This window comes from Halichoeres trimaculatus, unplaced genomic scaffold (assembly GCF_033239565.1).
Source record: "Halichoeres trimaculatus isolate MK-OKI-2021-1 unplaced genomic scaffold, fHalTri1.1 fHalTri1_scaffold_10, whole genome shotgun sequence".
NCBI lineage: Eukaryota > Metazoa > Chordata > Actinopteri > Labriformes > Labridae > Halichoeres > Halichoeres trimaculatus.
In genome coordinates, this window is record NW_027437187.1 from 4,889,503 (window position 1) to 4,908,279 (window position 18,777).

General features: G+C 41.7%; 1 protein-coding gene across 16 annotated transcripts in view; it reads right to left on the reverse strand.

Moving 5' to 3' along the window:
* Positions 1–18,777, reverse strand: part of mical3a (microtubule associated monooxygenase, calponin and LIM domain containing 3a) — a 193,901-nt gene that overhangs the window by 43,717 nt on the left and 131,407 nt on the right. For 12 of the 16 annotated variants that reach the window (XM_074677098.1, XM_074677089.1, XM_074677097.1 and 9 more), the window contains 7 exons: positions 15,296–15,482; positions 11,427–11,521; positions 11,158–11,251; positions 6,409–6,604; positions 3,264–3,559; positions 2,886–2,978; positions 2,074–2,244 (listed from right to left, as the gene is read on the reverse strand). In XM_074677098.1, coding sequence (XP_074533199.1) covers positions 2,074–2,244; positions 2,886–2,978; positions 3,264–3,559; positions 6,409–6,604; positions 11,158–11,251; positions 11,427–11,521; positions 15,296–15,482 — 1,132 coding nt within the window. The remainder of the gene's footprint in view (positions 1–2,073; positions 2,245–2,885; positions 2,979–3,263; positions 3,560–6,408; positions 6,605–11,157; positions 11,252–11,426; positions 11,522–15,295; positions 15,483–18,777) is intronic. The other 4 variants (XM_074677102.1, XM_074677101.1, XM_074677100.1 and 1 more) reach the window with 2 other exon arrangements.

An 18,777-nucleotide genomic window follows, 5' to 3' on the forward strand; every position in this document is an offset into this window, starting at 1 on the left:
CTGATTTTTTGACAAAAAAAATCTCATTTTAAAATCTTTTAAAACAACTGATACTAAGATAAATCAATTTTTTTCTTCCCAACCCTAATTATTAGGGTACATGGCGATCATCTCACCGACAAAATGTGTTTTAACCTAGGGTATATCTAGCCCCTCATAGCTGGATCAGGTATCGGTGGGAAAGGATCAGTCCAAACTTGACACTAAGGCTTAACTATGATTAAGTCTACAAGGTATAAAATTTTATAATTGAATCTTCGTTTTTGTAAATTCTGAAGCATTTTTAACGAAACTGCTGTTTAACATTTGAACTCTGATAGTTTAAATAAATAGCAACCTCAGTAATTCCATATGTACTAATTTTTGTCTTTTGATCAATCTTATTTCACAGTAGAGCATGCAGCCTATTATTTAAAGGCAGGGTTGGCAGTCCTGAAAAACTAGCATGAATTTGAACGTAGCATCTCGTCAGGACTCCTCCTAGCCCCTCCTCCCCATCCCCTTGGCGCTCCCTCAAAGCAACGCCCCCGCTCACATGCACAGGTGCCGCTGGTTCGCGACTCTGATTGTGAATGACTGAAAGACGGACTCGGCACATCATTTTATGTTTTGCACTACGTCGAGTCATGTCTCATTTAGAGGTAAGGAAACACCAAAACTTTAAAACGTAAAGCTAAAAAAAAAACAATAAACAAACGTGGCTTTTGTCAGTACTCGCGACTGTCATGTTAAAATCGTCCACTCTTACCTGTGACATGATATCCGGAGTAAAGCTATAATACAAACAGTACGTGTACATTTTCTCTAGGACTTACCAAATATCACAGTTTTTTTTGCTTGTCAGAGCAAGAAAAGAAAGCCTCCGTCTTTCTTTTCTTGCTCTGTTTAGCTGGAGGAGCGGCAACGCGCAATCGAGGTATAGGTAGCTTCTCCGACATTCTGCAGCGCTGCTCCTTCCTTCTCAGCTCGGCCACGTGCACTGAATCATGTGCCCGCCAGTGAAATGTACGCTCAGGAGGCAGGCAGAACGGCGACGGGTTTTGATTGGTTTACAAAAAAGGTGTCCCTGGAAGACGATTGGTTGGTGTTTTCCCTGTTTAACGCCTGCTGTAGATAGCGGATATTTTCTGCTCTGTGATCTGTACACATCATGTATTCCTTGCCATCGGTACATATAGATCATTTCAACCAGCATAACAAAAAGTGTATCTAAATCAAACTACCAATTATACCTGATATCAGATCAGTGTTCAGTAGTTGATACCCAAAGCTCGGGTATCTGTACCGGGACCACAAAAGTGGGATCGACCCATTTCTACCGAGAACCACAAGCACAAAACCGTAAGAAGAACCGAACTGTGTTTTTTGGTGAACCGTTCCATCCTTAGTGAATACAGGTGATGCTCTGAGAGCTCCTGAGAGCGCAGACTTCATGCTTGTGAGTTTTCACTCTCTGTCGTGTTTACGTCATGCTCCAGGAAAATGCAGCTGATAGATAAAGAGCGAGTCTAAAGCGGGATGTCGTGATCCCTTTTAAGTCTGTGCTACCTCCAGACAAGGACTCCAACCAGACTCTCACTGCCTCGTGTCGGGCGGATGTGTGGGCGGGGGCTACATTCAAACCAGAGGATACAGAACAACGAGGGATAGATGGCAGGGAAATAACAGTAAAGTAATTAGACACATGGGAAAGAAAATAGCAGAACACAAAAGAACAAAGCAGAACAAAATCAAAAGAACTGACAAAGAGGTTATATGGTGCACTGGGATGTCACTGAAGAGCTTTAAATTCACCCCAGAGGACCAAACAGCAACTCTGAACGACAAATTAGGAGAATGAACACAAAATGAGACATTCCAAATAAAGCAACGTGACAAAAATGAACAAAATGAGACATGATTATAAACGACAGGGGGGTTAGTTTGTACACAGACGTACAAACGTGAGAGCAGCAGCCACACAGGGGAAACCAGACACTCTGATCCTTCACTGACGCCTAAGGATCCACTCAAAGGTGTTCACCAGGTGTCAGCTCCTCTGGGGGGAGGAGGTGAGGAGGGGAGGGGGGTTACCTGTGGAGGAGGGCTGCGTGAGCTCAGAGGGGTGGGAGGGCTGGGAGAGTTGGGATGCCGAGACCGGCTGGCCATCCTTCTCTCCCTCAGACTCCAGGTGTGTTCTCACCACACCTGGGATGGTCTGTGGATCCACAGGCTGGAGGACTTGTTGGATCTGGAGGTTCCTTGCTGTACGACGGTTTTACCGTACGGTGAAGCACATTTGTGTATGTGTGTGTTTAGGGTTGTGTGTGAAGCAGGTTTGTTTAGAGAGACACAGAGAGATAAGAGGAAAGAAAGGCAAACATGGCAGAAGAGGAAAAGAGGATGAGGAGGGAAAAACAAGAGAAAAGGAAGAGAAAAGGCAGAGGCGATTAGATTACAGCTGCAATAAAACATAATCAGAGAGGCAGAGATGAGCGAGGCTGCATGCACAAGACTACGAAAGAGTCAAAACATAAAATTAAGCTCCAGAGATATAAGATTAGAGAAATAATATCAATTTGTTGAACAGAATAATTCTTGCCACAAATTACCAAACAATATCTGCAGCGCCTGGAGGGGAAACAAAAACCTCAAACATTTATCAGATTAGTGAGTTAAGGCTAAACACACCCACACACACACACACACAGGGGGATAAAGAGCAGGTTAGGCAGGGATGAGATTCACAGAAAACACAAACAAACCCAAAAAAACATTTAAAAACACAACAGCAACCAAGAGAGGAAGACGTAAAACTCGCTTTTCGTAGAAACCCAAACCAGCCAGGATTAAACATCACGCTCAGAGTTACTGCAAACACATCCACAGGCTGCTGCTGCTGCTACCTTTGAATGTACCAACATCCTCTTCATCTGTCAGGTACTTCTCCAGCCAAAGGCCGGACTGCAGCTCTCTATCCCAGGGGCAGTAATCGCCCTCTGCCAGCAGGGGGAGACAGAGGCCCGACAAAAGACAAACATACAGACACATTTACACCAACACAGACACAGACAGGCAGCACAGAGGGAAGAAATGAAGGGAAGGGTGGTAATAAGAGGGAAGAAGAAGAAGAGGAGGATGAGGAGGAGAACAGTGATAGGCACGGACACGTCACATGAAACAGACTTTGATCAAAGCAGGAGGAGTTCTGACACAGAAGTGGAGTCTGGACAGCGTTGAGACACAAACTTCATCTACAAATTAAGAGTTTAAAACTCATTTACCATCACTTGACTCCTCCTCCTCTTCTTCTTCTTCCTCCTCATACTCTTCCTCCTCCTCCTCCACCTCCTCGTCCTCTTCGTCCAACTCTCCGTCTCTGCTAACTGTGTCCCCCACAACGTCCTCCCCCTCCTCGCCCCTTAGTTTGGCATGGAGCTCCACCGCCTCCTTCCAGGGGACACCACCGAGGTCTGAGGGGCTGGAAGGGTGATGCTCCTCCACCTCCTCCTGATCCTGATCTTGATCCTGATCCTGGTCCTCCTGTTCGTCCTCTTCCTCCATGTCAGACTCTGAGCTGCTGTTGGAGGACAGAGGAGTGCAGAGTTAAAACAGGTAGGAGTCTTGTGCAAACATTTGTTTCCTCCACATTGTGGCCAGATCCTTGTTTTCTTTTATTCACTGCTAAATTAAACCATCTCTTTCCACGCAAGTTTGATTTCTTTAACCTGACAATCAGTACGGACCATTTCACAGATGATGGAGAAAAGCAGACAAATCACAAGCTTCACGCAGAATTTCAAAGGCAAAGACTGGAGCTACAGTCAGAATAACACCCTCAATACTGTTTAGTTTACAAAATAAGAAACTATCAACAGGAGAAAAAATATTTGAAAACCAGGAGCAAAGCAAGTTTTGATTGCTATTTTTCTTGAATGAATGAATCTGCCTCCGCCGATGCAGTTATTATCCTGGTTCAGTCACATCAGGAGGGTTCATGGCAAAAAAGGCATGTGAAAAACAAATCAAACATTTGAGTTTGAATTGTACATAAACTTTAACTCCAATTTTTGTTAATATTTTTCAACAGCAGATAAAACGTGCAATTATATACCGCATACCTCCCATCAGTGTTTTGTGAACACTAAAAAAGAGTTTGACTCAACTGAACTCAGTCAAGTCATCTTGTTGCTTTGGCTAAGTTAAATTGATTTAACATGAAGTGTCAAATAATTTGAGCTAAAAAAGATCAAGAGAACTGCAAAAGATGTTGGTAGAACTTAACTCATCAAGTTTTTATAGCAAGGTCATTTTTGTTGTGATGGTGTTTTGTAACCGTGAGTGAGGAGGGAACAGAGTGAATATAAGACCCTGCTGTTCTTTGAGATGTTATACAGAGGGTACATACTGTCTGTGCTCTAAATGGCACAGACCAGCTGTTTATGCTCCATGGCATCAAATAGCTGTCTTATCTGTCAAAATCCTAACCTAACAACACATCTCATGTATCACCATAAACATGGAATGCGCTGTAAAAATCATTGGGTATATATAGGGATGGGTACCGAATTAGGTACTTTTATGGGTTCTGACCAAATTCAGTCAAATGTACCGGGTACCAATTCACATAAAATCAAAAGGTACCATGTTTAGATACTTAAATGCACCCTTGTAACTGTGAGGGAGGGAAAAATAGGGGATTTTCCATGCTGGACATAAACACAGCATTACAACGTAATATAGTGAAGAGTAAATATGTTAAATTGAAAAGAATTTACATTTTATTATTGAACAAATTGATATTTTTTTCCAGATAAACACACAAAAGTACCGAAAATTGGTACCACCGAGTACCGATACCGATTGCCAGGTACCCTGAATGGCCACCGTATCGTTTCAAATGTGAAAGGTACCCATCCCTAGGTACATAAGTGCCCATGCCATGTGAAGCACAGACAGCCAGTCCGTGCAGAGGAGCACAGACAGCCTGTGACCCCCTTGCAGTGTAACATTTCAATGTACAGCATGCATACTGGAGATGAGGGTCTGATGCCCACTGTGTTCCCTCCTCACTCATGGTTAGAAAACACCATCACAACAAAAAAAATTGATTAATGTGGACATAGGTTTTTAAGTTTAAACTCATTTTTGTTGTTGAGATGATGCCAAATGGAGCTGCACAGCACTACGCACATATCACGTCTCCCTCGTCATAACCATCTCTCAATCACGTACTCTGCAGTGTTTCCCCTACCATTGTATGGAGGGGGCAGCCCACCCCCCAACAAAGGAAGCTGCCCCCCCTTGGAGGTCGGGTTAACTTTATTTTCCATTTAGCGCCAGTTCACAGCAGAAGTGATTCAGAGTTCCCTCTCTCATAAATCAGGTCAATACCTTGTTTTTCAATCTAACAGACTAAATAGCCTTATGTTATTCATCTAATTTACATGATGGGGTGTCATTCGTACATCCTTGTGTTCATATTTCTCATCATCCTGTTTCTTGTTTCCTGCACCGGGAAGTCTCCCCCCCTCCAGTACGCATGGGTACCTTTTACATTTCAAATGATATGGTACCATTGAGTATCGGTACCTGGCAATCGGTACCGATACTCAATGGTACCAATATTCTGTACTTTTTTTTGTTTATGTGGTTAAAAAATAATATCAATTTGTTTAATGGTAAAATGTATATTCTTTCCAATTTAACTTATTTTTCTTCAATAAATAACCTTGCAATGCTGTGTTGAAGTCCAGCATGGAAAATTGGCTACTCTTCCACTCTCTTACAGTCACAAGGATACATTCAGGTACCTTAACATGGTACCTTTGATTTTACATGAATTGGTACCTGGTACTTTTGACAGAATTTGGTCAGTACCTATAAATATATCTAATTCGGTACCTGTCCCTACTCCCCACCCTCTTACAACGTCACCACCCCCCCAAGGCTGTAAACCTAGGGAAAACACTGCTCTGCCTCTCTGTGGCGGTCTATTTAAACTGGGAATCTCCCGTCTCTCTGCCTGTCAATGCCTCTGCTGCTCTGCGTTTGTAACACTGCATGTTCTTTTTGCCACCAGTGTCACCCCAGCACCACCTGCAGGCTCTGGGGGAGGGGGGGTTGTGTTCAGTATGTTTTGCTCATCACTCCTCAGTGTTGCTATGTAAACTCATCAGTGAGGAGTGATGAGGCCGGAGCCTGGACGCCAAACATAAAAATATATTTGCTGCTAAATAAACAATTCAAACATGACTTGTTTGACTGAACTTATAATTATGTATTATCACAACAACTCCAGTCATCTTTCACTTAAAATAAAATGTTAAAACAAAAAATGTGAAAAATCACTTTTTACAGTGTATCCCCTTGTTTTAAAAAACACATCAGCGTCATTTGAAAAGTGTTTTAGTTGTTTTTTGTGTTTACCTAGAGCCCAGGTCAGCGTCTGTGGCCTTGTCGAGCACGCTGCTGAGGTTATGCTCTGCCAGCGTCTCCTCCGGCACCTCCTCCAGCTCCTCCTCCCTTTGCATGGACAGGCGGTAGTTCTCCAGCTCGATTCGCTCCGGGGTTCCTCGCAGACGCTTAGCCAGGCTGGGCTCCTGCAGGCCGTTGACCTCAGGTACTGCGGGCGTCAGGTGGAGACAGCAGGTGGCGTGATGACGTCAGCAGAAGCAGCAGGTTGGAGGCAGGGGAGAAAGCACAAAACACTGAGGATCAGGTCGATTCATAAGAAACAGAAGAGGAGCAAAAGGAAAGAAAACACTCTGCAGGCCCTGAGCTCTGCAGAACTAAATTAAAGTCTTTTTGTGTATTTCTGTGTTTGAGCTACACCAAAACAAATCTGATGTGCAAATACTGTGTGCAGAAACGTGTGTGACTGTCTAGCAGCAGCAAATCTATCATGCACCCAACAGTGCTGCTGTGCATGGCTAAACATTTGAGATTGGATTTCTCCTCCTGTTTACTGAAAAGAAAACATTGTTTGTGTTTCGAGGACAAAGTGACGAGGACACACCGATTGATAATCTATAACTGGATTTATTGCATTAGATTATATTCCTACAGCAAGAAGCAAGGACAAACACAGAGAAGTTAAAACTCTAAAATACTCTGTCAGACTACAGTTTTTCAGGAGTGCCTTGCCTTTTTCCCATCCTGAGAGACAAAACTTAAAACTGCATTTTGTTTTTCTTCTTTTTTCAAAATTTGAGTCAAATCTTGTAAATATTGATCTTAGCTTAAGCTTTAAACACTCAATGAAACAGGAAAAACCTTGTGTTAGAATAAATATTAAGACGATGAATGTGTGATATTATTTGATACTGAAGTTAATGTCATGGTGAGGATGACAATGAGGAAAGCCTTAATGTGTGACAATTCTATGAAAATCTGTTTAGAAAACACCAATCCAGAAATAAAAGGGCTGCAAAAAACTGTTTTTCTGTTTGTTTTTTTTTTAAATCCTTTCATGTCTATCTTGAATAACAACTCAGGGACAGTGTTTTAGTGATCAGGTGACTGAGTTAGATATTAATCCAACAATATGAGAGAAGCATAAAGAGATTTTTTTTTACTATGAAGAATCTATTGCAAAATAATCCACTCACTTAACGTTACCTCGCTTATTACCAGGCTGTGAACAAAATACACAAACGTGCTGACATTTTGTTTTGATGAAAGATTAATTTATTGATTTTAAATTAATGATTTAAAAGCAATAACCCCTCAGATTCTAAGATTAGCAGAACTTCCAAGGCAAAGAAATCTTCCCAAATCAACACCAAACTGAACATTTTTATTTACTTCAGTCTTAGTTGGCTTTAGTGAAATGACTTGTGTTGAATTTACTATTTTGTTCACATTACAGTTTAAAGCATTGACATTCTTCTGTTTTCATCCTTATCACCTGCAGGAAATCATAAAAAATAAGTAACTTTTCAGGTTGATTGATGCTTCTTTCCCTCAGCTCTTTGTGCGTTTTAACATCCCTAATCAGTTCCTCTCGTCTCTTCTTCTCCGCTGGTGACGGGTCAGCCTTTAACTAAAAATCTAAAGTCTCAGGCTCTCCAAGGAGTGACTTTAAAAATATCCTCCCTGATTTTTGTTGATGGTTTGGCACACTATTCTGACTCAACGTGTGATCATCTCTCTTGAGATTCAGTATCAACATCTCTTGTTGCAGGGATTTGACCAACAAGGATCAAACACTTCAAATATGGACGTACCAATCCAGCTTGTTAAGTCCTGATACTGAAACATATACCTAGGTTTTGGTATCAATGGATACTGATCAAGTCTAATATTAGTACTTATTCAACATTATCTTTCCTTTAAAGATGCTATGAGGAGGATCTGTTTTAATTGGACCACAGTGCCACCTTCTGCCCTGGAGTCTCACGCACACTGTTGTGAAGATGTCACTTTTATCTAGGTGTGTGTTTGTTTTGGAAGAATAATTTTTTGTTCAAGTCAACTTTTTACCGGATACAGTGCGACGAGGTAAGGTATTTATCAGAACAGTTACGTAGCCCTGTTGCTTGAAACATGGCAACAAGCAAACGTAAGCTTGTACTGTACGTCACTAGCTGTCCATATGTACACCACTAACAGCCTGGTGCTCTAAGACATGTCTGTAATGTGTAACGTTAGTGAATCCTGGTTATATCCTTCCAGTCATCTACCAATCAGAGCTAACGTAACTTCACTCTTCATTTTATTGATAGACTCTCAAGTTTGAACAGACCACTGCAGAATAACTGCTGAATGTGGGTTAGAATGGACATTAGCACAAACAGTTTAGCTCCTGTGTTAGCCTTTAGCCCGTGCTCTATCTCTCTCCTGTTTATCTTTCTTCTGCTCTTCTGTCCTTTTTTCTGTCTAGTTAGGCTCCAGTGTCCACCATCACTACAAAATTAAGCACAGAATTTTTTTTCAGCAGAGTAAAACACAGATCTCTGTGTCTTATCCCTTCTCTCTACTAAAATTCGTCAGCTGGCATGGTCTTGTCATTGAGACTTTTGACGCACCGTACATCAATCCGGTCCCGTTTTACCTAATCAGGAAGCTAAGAATTAGCATTTCAGAATAACCTGTAACGTTTACTATTGGTGCTAACAATCTGATTTTAAAGTGTGGATTACAATAAGGCATATACCTAGAAAGGAAACTATTTCAAGACCACTTTCAAACTCCTTACAGCCCCTTTAATAAGAGGGTTGTAAGCTACAATAAAATAAAAACCATATAATTACTTATTTATTTCAACTCAATGTATTATTATCTTATGGGATCATAAATGTGTACATGTGTGGTAAATAAATCTCCAACACTTACAGGATTTACAGTTTGCCTTGAACATATTTCTAGTGGTCATCAAAGTTTGTGGTAAAAAAAAAGTGAAATATCTCTACACTGAGCTGCTGTTGTTATCTTGTTTTATGATATTTTAGTTCTAATTTGCATAAATGAACAGACCCACCAGTGTTGATTATGTAGTACAAAAACACAGATCATTATAGCACTGAGTTGAACAGATCTGCCATGTGGATGTCTGATCTAACTGTTTGAGTCTGTATCAGACTTTACCTGAAACCAGGATCAGATCAGTGCGTCACAAAATGAACACAGTGAGGTGGAGCCAATAAAAAAAAAAGACTAGATTATTAACTCTATAAATAAAACAAACAGAAAAGTGATGACAGAAGTATTGTGGTTGAGGTATATTAAAAAGATTTTATGTTTGACTTTTTAGTGGAATGACCTTTAAAGAGTAAATCCTGATGATGCTAAATGGCAGTTTTAATCACACCAACCTTATTCTTTAGTAACTTTTCATACTACGTTAATAAAATGATATCTGTACCTTTGTTAATATCTAGAATGAATGAAAGAAATACTTATAGCTAACATTAATAGGATGTAAGAAGCCACTTCAGCACTTAAAACTCTACACTTGCCACACAGTGCAGCAGGCCTACACTTGATCTACTTCAATATAAGTTGCTCTATGTGAATATTTACCTAACACTCTTCTGCATCTCTTTTACACAGCTTTATAATCTCAGCTATGGTATGCAGAGCAGTTCATGTAGCAAAGATGCACTATCTGAGCAAGCACAAGTGGCTCTTAGCAGCAATCTGTCAGGGTGAAAGAGTGAGGGATGCAGGAACACGGGGAAACCAAGGAGGTCAAACAGAGGGGCGGGAATCACAGGAGAACCAATCACAGGCACTAATTCAAGCACGAGTCGAGCTCTCAGTTTTAAGCTGCTCTGATAGGAGGGGGAAAGGTAAAGCTCACAAAAGCACTTATTCAGGCACTTCATCACAGTAAGGAGGGTTTCAGTCAGAGGGAAAGTGTAGGTGCAAAACAGCTTACAGAGGGAGAGAAACACATCACAAAGCAGGCTCTAAAAGAAACACATCACAGAGGAGGAGGTAGAGCTAAAGAGGGCAGTCACAGGCCACTACAGGTTACAGTCACACAGAAGAAGGCTTGGCTTTTCATTAAAACACAGGCAGATAAACACTCATATTCAACTTTATGTCTATATGCCAAATCTGTAACCGTGTATTATGTTAATAAAGCTGCAACAGTTTAATATAAGAGCATGAAAGGAAGCTGTGCAACTAATGGATAGTACCGCAGCCTGGAGAGCTGAGCAGCAGAGCTCTGTCCAGCTCCTTTTTAACTTCAAAGCCAAGAGAAGGACATAAATGAAAGACGCAGCAATCATTTCACTGCCTGAGCAACCTGTTTCTGCCAATCACAGGTCATAAAAGAGCTGCAGACAGAAGGAGAAAGAATGCTGCATCTTCAGGAAATCAACCAGGAATCACAAGATTTACATGAACACTGCAGGCTCAGTGAGTCAATACAATCAGCTAAATCTGTCCAATCCTGCTCACATTAGTAAGCAAAGAGTCAAAGGAGGTAAGGATGGAGGAAAGGAGGGACAAAGGAGTCATGCTAGAAGAGGTTGAGCAGGACATTGATGGTGAAACAGCAGAAGAGGTAGATGCAGTAGGTGTACAGGAAGGGAGAGTCTAGGGGGTTGTGTGCCACCTGGTGGCAGGTCCAGGAGAGCGTGCGGCGAAGGGTGCGCAGCGGGACTCCCACGCCCCTGGCCAGACGGCTGGGCGCAGCCGCCACAGCAAGAGAGGAAAGTTGGGTACCTGAAGGCTGGAGCTCGGGAGAGGGGGCTGCAGCTGCCATCGCCCTGCCTGGGGCATCTACGGTCGCTGTGGGAGTCCTGGGCACCTGGTTCTCCTGCAGGGGGACAAACTGATGATGAGAACATGTTGGGAGACATGTGCTCCCTTTGATGGTCTCAGAAAAGCCTGGTTCACTCCATTATGTTTGGAAGTTAAATCAACTTTATCTCTGCTTCCAGCTGATCAACACTAGTCTCCTCAAAGATTAATCTGATAAATAAAGCAGGTACCTTAGCTGTGATGGGAGCAGGAGAGGGAGCAGGCCTCTTCCTCTGAGCATAGCCGGACAGACGGTAACAGTAGTGAGGCTTGCAGTAAAACTTCCCTGCAGGACAAAAAAGACAGACAGCACAGAAGTGAAGTCATTAATGCATGTGTTGATAGATGGACAGCAGAGAGTACAATTTTCACCTTCAGGAGTCCACAGGCTGCGTGTTTGTCATTCAGAATTAAAAACTGTCTGTCTGTCTCAGCTCAGACCAGCAGTGGGTTTGAGTCCCACGGCTAAGGCTGAAAAACAGCCACTCTGTCTCAGAGAACAATCTGCCGCCTGTCCTTGAGCACAAAGCATATCTCACAGAGAGGAAACTATGGAATCATGTGAATGAGCCGGCCTCTGGGGTCGTTTTAACGGCACTACTGTCAGGGAACGTCTTTAAATTTTAAAAGGTGTTAAACTACGTGCGCTTAAAGCACCTTTCAGGTTTTTCAACACTCCGTCTGTGCAGAAAATGAAAGCAGCCGGGTACAATCTGTGGGTTGGAGGAGGTTGTTGTTAGCTCATTCATCTCCAGAGATAGAGTGGGTGTGCTTTTCCTCTGCCTGAGATTATTTTTCAGACAACTGGTGGAAGGAGCCAGACACCAATTTTAAAACACTCGAGATGAAACACATGAGTTGGATCTTTATGTGCAAGTATTGGTGTTTGCCTGTAAAAGTATATTTACCAATTCTGATTTTTTTTTCCTTTTGTTGTTGCCATGAAATGAAAAATATGCTTTGATAAGCCTGACAGGGATGGTACAGTGTCTGTGAGACAGTTAAAAATCAGGACTTGTGAGGAATGTTTCAGATCTATGACATCAAAACACAAAATCAATACTTTTTTTAAACAGCAGGGGGCACTGTCTGAATTTAACTTCACTAATTGGGCATCATTATGTCTATTAAATTGTAAGTAGAGGATGCGCCACCACAGACTGCATTCAAAATAGATGCAACAAGTATTTACTGACTGTGAAGCCAAATAGAGCTCCCCCTGCTGACTGACTCCAGTACAGATCATAAACCCTGCCTCCTCATGTTAAAAGATAGAGAAGCAGCCAAACTAGAATGTAAAATAGTTTTTTTTTTTTTCAAGCATGGTTATTATGGAAATTTGATCATCAGAGAGCACACCAAATGTCATTTTTAATTTTTAAAACAGGACTGATTGACATCTCTGTTGACCAATGAGGCGCCCTGCAGCGCTGTGTGCACCAGATTATCAGAGCAAAGGAAGAACAGTGAGAGGAAATGTAACAAACACCAACACAAGAGTCATTGAACTCTCCATAACTGTGAGTGTCTGCTTCAAGCCCACACAGGAGTCTGTTCTGCTGTGGACTGGACCCACCTGAGGGGGCTTTGAGGTAAATATAGGTTTTTGTTCAAAACAAGGGGCAGAACATCAGTCACGCAGCTCTGAAAAAAGACACGTCGTCTGTTGTTCATACAGTTAACGGCTTACACATAGGGCACACCTGAGTGGAAATTTAACCACAATATTGGCTTATTTCCTATCCTTACAGGATCGACACAATAAAGTCAATGATCCCTCTGTGTAACATAAGAGCTTCTGATGGTGAAATAAATCTTTCATGTAATTCATGTACTGATTTTTTATGCCAATCAAAGTAGTGAAGGTATGAAGAAATCAAATTTGTTTGCGTGCGAGTATCAGACGCAAACAGACTTAAAGGGATAGTTCAGTTTTTTTGAAGTGGGGTTGTATGAGCTCTGTATTCCTTTCAGTCTCCATCTGTAGCAGCTCTTCTTCTGTGTGCTCCGGTTCATGCAGGTATCCTTTTGGTTCCAAAGTGAATGGAACTTCGTCGTCGCTGTCATAGTCACTCATTTTGAATTTCCTACGCTGCCTCACAATCCTTAGAGTACAAACAAAAGAATTACGATACTTGATCAAACTGCGCCCGAAGCATAGCTTGTTTACATTCCCTACAGCTGAAAGGAGGAGGGGGGACGGAGCGCACTAGCGCTGCGCGGAAGGACACATGACCAGTTAGTTTGGTCCGGATAAATGTTTATATTTCCAAATACTTAATGCACTTAAAAAATTTTTATGTAGCGTACTCTTAAACTGTGGTATTACTTTTTGATTTGAGTTCTTGTAGGCAGAGAAAATAGCCTTTGAATTTGGTACCATCTGTCCCTGTTAGCGTCTATTTCCTCGTCACCATCGATTAAAGTGTGTGTCTTACTGAGGGAGAGGAGACAACTTTCTACTGTATCTAATGTCCTTAGTGGTCACATAGAGCTCATACAACCCCACTTCAAAAAACTAAACTATCCCTTTAACTAAGAAACTCATCCACAAAGCTAGTGACATTACCGGGAGTGGAGTTTGACTCTCTGACTGTAGTGTCAAAGCTGTGAAGCATCTTCGACAACGTCCAACCAGTATCCACTCCATAGTGTAAAACAGTTCTTTTAAGTGCAGTATCTGTTTAATAGATCGTATTTAATTTTATTTATTTTTTCACTTCTCTTATTTCATTCTATGACCCTATTACATATTTTTCTCAACTGCTGTGTTATACAAAGAGCAATGGTGAGACCAAATTCCCCCCCTGGGATTAATAAAGCATTCCTGATTATAAATGACAGTGTTTTGAGGCACTCTATCCTGTGAATTGTACACTGTTTTTTTACACTTCTGTATTTGTATAGAGCATCATATTGCAATTATGAATGGTTAAAAAGACCCAACTTCTTAAAAGTGCTCCTTATGAACACCTCAGTGTGAATGAATAGACCCAAACTGAATGAGCAGTACTTTTAACCTTTTCAGAAATGAAAACATACAGATAAAAAAGATAATAGATGAAAAGAACACTGACTCATCTAGATGGTGTTTCTGATTGAATAAGGCTTGTTCAATATTAAGATGTTGCTTTAATACAAGCAATGAAATAACAGATAAACTTGTAAAGCCCTTTCTTCAAGCTGAGGCTCGTGTTTTGAGACTATTTCACAGTTTTTCACAGTGGAATCACACACTTTTAATTCACACTTCTGTTGCTGTTGTTGAAGCCCTGCTATGTTTACACCAGTGCTCAGCTGGTAGCACCAAAGCCAAACAGCTGGAGATCTCTGCAGAACTCTAAATACTTAAGATGCTCAGTGATGCAGAAGAGGCAAGAAACTAGAAGGGAAGAAAGCTGGAGCAAGATGAAGAGATCTGGGCTTTTGGAAAGGAGATATAAGTTGTGTCTCCCCTTTCTCATTATGGACATCATGAGAGCTCTGGTTACTAAGATGGATGTGCTAACAGGACAAGCCAAGAGTCTGTGGAGTGCATTTCCTGGTATTCCCAGCTACACCGTCACCATCAAGCTGACCAGGGCTGCACCGAGAGATCAGCTGACATCAGTGCATTTGTACAAAGCTTATTTATTTTTTATCCCTCATTTTATTTGTACTTCTGATGTAATGAAAAAACTCCCCCCTTGGACAAATAAGTGCTTCAGATTCTGACACCAGAGGAATAAATGAGAAGAAATAGTCATTAAAGTCTTAATGCTAAATGTCTCATTGGTTTGTGCAGCTCATAATAATTAATATTAATTTAAGTCTGTTTCATAAGCAGCTTAAAGCTCCTCACTAGAGTTTAAAAGGAGAAAAGACCACAGATATGAAGAAGGAAAGAATTGCTGCAAAGCATGACTCACTGCAGCTTATAATGAACAAAGTAAAGGCACTGCTCGAGCTGGTTTGGTTGAGTTCTTGGGGTTAGTTCTCCAAAGTTAGGAAACTTTTTATTGCATGGTGACGGAGTAACCACAAAGGAAAGATGGAGATGTTGTCTTAATGCAAGTCTCACCATCTTCCACGTCGAAGGCGTAGGAGGACAGTCGCAGTGTGGTGCCACAGTAGTCACACTTGAAGCAGCTGCGGTGGAAGAACTTTCCCTCTGCGCTCAGCCTCTCCATCACGTACACACGCTTTCGGCAGAAGAAGCACACGTCACTGCCGCCGATGTTGACGGGGAACTCTTTCCTGAGGGAGCCCTGTGGGAGGAAAGAGGAGCCATCAGTTTTCAGGGAGGAGAGTATAGGAGAGTATGGGAGAGTACAGGAGAGCGCAGAAGACTATAGAGGGATTATCAGTCTACGTCATCATAAAGAAGCACACGCATTTTGACTGCAGAGTCAGCGTTTAGCTTAATATATTCAGATGAGTTCCTGTTTTTTTAAAAACTAAATTCAATCTGTTAGCACCAGCGAATAATAAGGTGTATGTTCTGTGGTCAGTTTTTAGAAAAAGTACTATACAACAGAGGCAACGTCTATCAAGTTTGGACATTACAAAGTAACCAGTGTTTTGGAGCTAATAGCGACTATGACTCTCAGCTGAAGGTATCAGTGGTTAACCAAGGGGCAACATCTGATCAGTAAAAATGAAGCCTATGTGGAAGTGCTAAAAGTAGCTGTTTGTTGAGAATCTGCTTGAGGCTAACTGCAGAGGTTAGCCAGAGGCAAGTACAGCATTAAAAACATATTTACAGCCTGGTTCAAAAAACAGCTTGGGTCTAAAACGTTGATTTCACTATCGGCACACACTGTGAGTGAATTTTTTTTTCTATCTCTGTAGTTTAGAAGTTATTAGGATCGTTTGATTTTCCAATCAGAGGCACAGCTCGGGTCACGTGACTGGCGTGCATCATGTCATTGTTCGAAAAAAAAACTCATAGCCAGTGTCACAGCGAACATGGCTGCATCCCTCGATTGGCTTCATTTCATGGTTTCAGGGAACAGACGGGTGACGTTACGGATGCTTTGTCCATGTTTTATACAGTCTATGTGCTTAAAGGCTGAGAGTCACCAGTTAACAGGGTCACACTTTACACTGAAACACTAGCGACGTCTGAAGATGTGTAATTAAATGTGCTGTCTTTATTCAACCTCAGTTAACCAGGTTTGACCACAAACAGGGAATATTAAGTGCTGATTTTCAAAATCCAGATTTGACTTTGCTTCTTTAATGAAAAAGTTGGTTTGGGGCTGAGGCTCTGACCATATCAGACTCAACATAGACAGGAAATAAAGAGTGAAGCTATGAATGATGATTAACAGAAACAGATTTTGGTATCAAAGTAAAATTAGTGAATATTCTGAAATGATGAACCAGTCTACCAACCCTGAAAAACTCAACCATTAATATTCTGATTTGGTGCAGTTTTCTGGTTCTTTCATTGTGAACCAGGTCTCAGACTCAGCAGTCTGTGCTCTTTTTGGTCTGGGAGGGTTTCTGATTTATTGACACATGTTTACATCCTGGTCTGTCACAGTCTGGTAAGTATCCATGGATAATGCAGTCATGAGCATCGAGTGACAGTTGTGTGTTTAAATTCCCCTCTGGGTACACACAAGATTTCTCCTCTAAAAACGTCTGTCCACCTAATATCTGCCCACTTCCTGATTCCTTCTGTTCACTCACTGCTGTTTCACAAACCTGGGAGCTGTTTACCATCCATCAAAGTGATGATATTAAATTAAAAATCTGTTTTTTGGTGGTTAACTCCCTCACGTCTGTTAACAAACCATTATACTCCACAGTGCTCCTGCAAGTTGTGCTCGCATCTGCCGTTGTTGATACACAAATAATCCCTCTATAGTAAAGGAGAGTATAGGAGAGCACAGGAGACAGTATAAGAGTATAGTAAAGGAGAGTACAGGAGAGTAGACAAGAAGACAGAAGAGGCCTTGGAACCTTTAAGAGTACACAGACATCACCCTACAAGCTCACACAACATACTATTAGTGATGTATTCTGGATACTGAGCAACTTAATAACCTAATTACAAAACCACAACAGAGCAGCTGGATGTTATTGATCAGTAAGGACGGGTCAGTGGGAAAAAAAAAAAAACACATCATCTCAAACTGCTGTCCCTTGTTGAGCAAACACACACTCCTACAGCTAAGGGAGGCAGATAAAGGGTTAAACTGACCGTTAACTAGCACACCAATGTTCTAACAACATCACATCACAGTGTTGATCATAAACAGTAAAACAGCACCCCCTAGCTGCCGTCCATGCAGCTACATGCTCTCTACCTCTGGGACAGCATGCTTACCAAATCCCTCTTTTCAGGTAGTGGTTTAGGGTCTTCCTGAGCTTGAAGCTGATTGGCTATCTGCTCAGTCAGTGAGCTAACTCCACCTGTGTACATCCTTACGTAACGCTATCAAAAGCATGAGGAGGAAGAAAAGACAGGTGGACCGGCGTTAGAAAATGATGGAGAGGAGGGAAGAGAACATAAAAAACAGAGTGAGGAGGAGTGAGTGAGGATCTATCTGCAAACAACAGGAGCAGAAACACAGAAGACAAACAACAGAGTCTGACAGGATGTTTAGACGTGACATAGCAATGTTTCCATGCTCGGCTGATCAAGCGTTTGGATGCACTGACAGCCCCCCAACCAACGGCAAAACTGCATGCAGCTCACAAGAACGTTCTCCACAGCTGATCAAAAATAACTCCACGGGGTTCAACTCTGCGTTACCTCACCACTACAGAGCACGGCTGGGTTTCAGAGTAAGAGCTGAAACATCAAGACGTCTGAAAAGGTGACAGCTTTCAGGTGGAGCTTCTGTGACAGTTCATGTTACACACTCAGCAGCTGGAGCAGCGACGTGGCTTTTAATCACATGCACACACACACAGAGAGTTCGTTGTTTTACTCATCACTGGGTATAAACAGAGCGAAATGCTGGATCAAGCAGGTATTGTGGCATCAGACAAGCCCAGAACAATTTGTGCAAGGATTTGGTTTCTAATTTAAAAGATAAAGAGCAGAAATAATTTTATTCTCTTTACAGGCAGGAAGCCAGGGGCCTGTGACACAATTTGGTATTTTTAGTTTTTGAGGTAACTACAGGGTAACTCTGATTACCGCCCTGCTTTGTGTCAAAATATCCTCATCAGATAATAATTTAATGATGATCTATAACAGTTTGAAAAGGACTCATCTAGCTTCAAGACAACTATCAACAGGCTCATTTTCTTAGAGGTAGAGTCTGAAGGATTTTCCATAAAAAAATAAAATGTAAACTTTTACAGGTATAATTCTGCTCTACTGTCTCCTATGGGACTCCATACATATGTGTCAGTGTCTGCAACTGCCTTGAACCCTCTTCTCTGCCTGTATGTTGATGTTTTGGTAGTATTGGGACCTTTCTGGGTGGAGAGTAAGTTTGGCTACCTCAGCCAATCACAGCGCACCCATTGTGCAAGTGACTTTGTGTGTTGATAGTAGTAATTGGATGAAGCATACCGAGCTGCTACGATGGTGGATGTAGC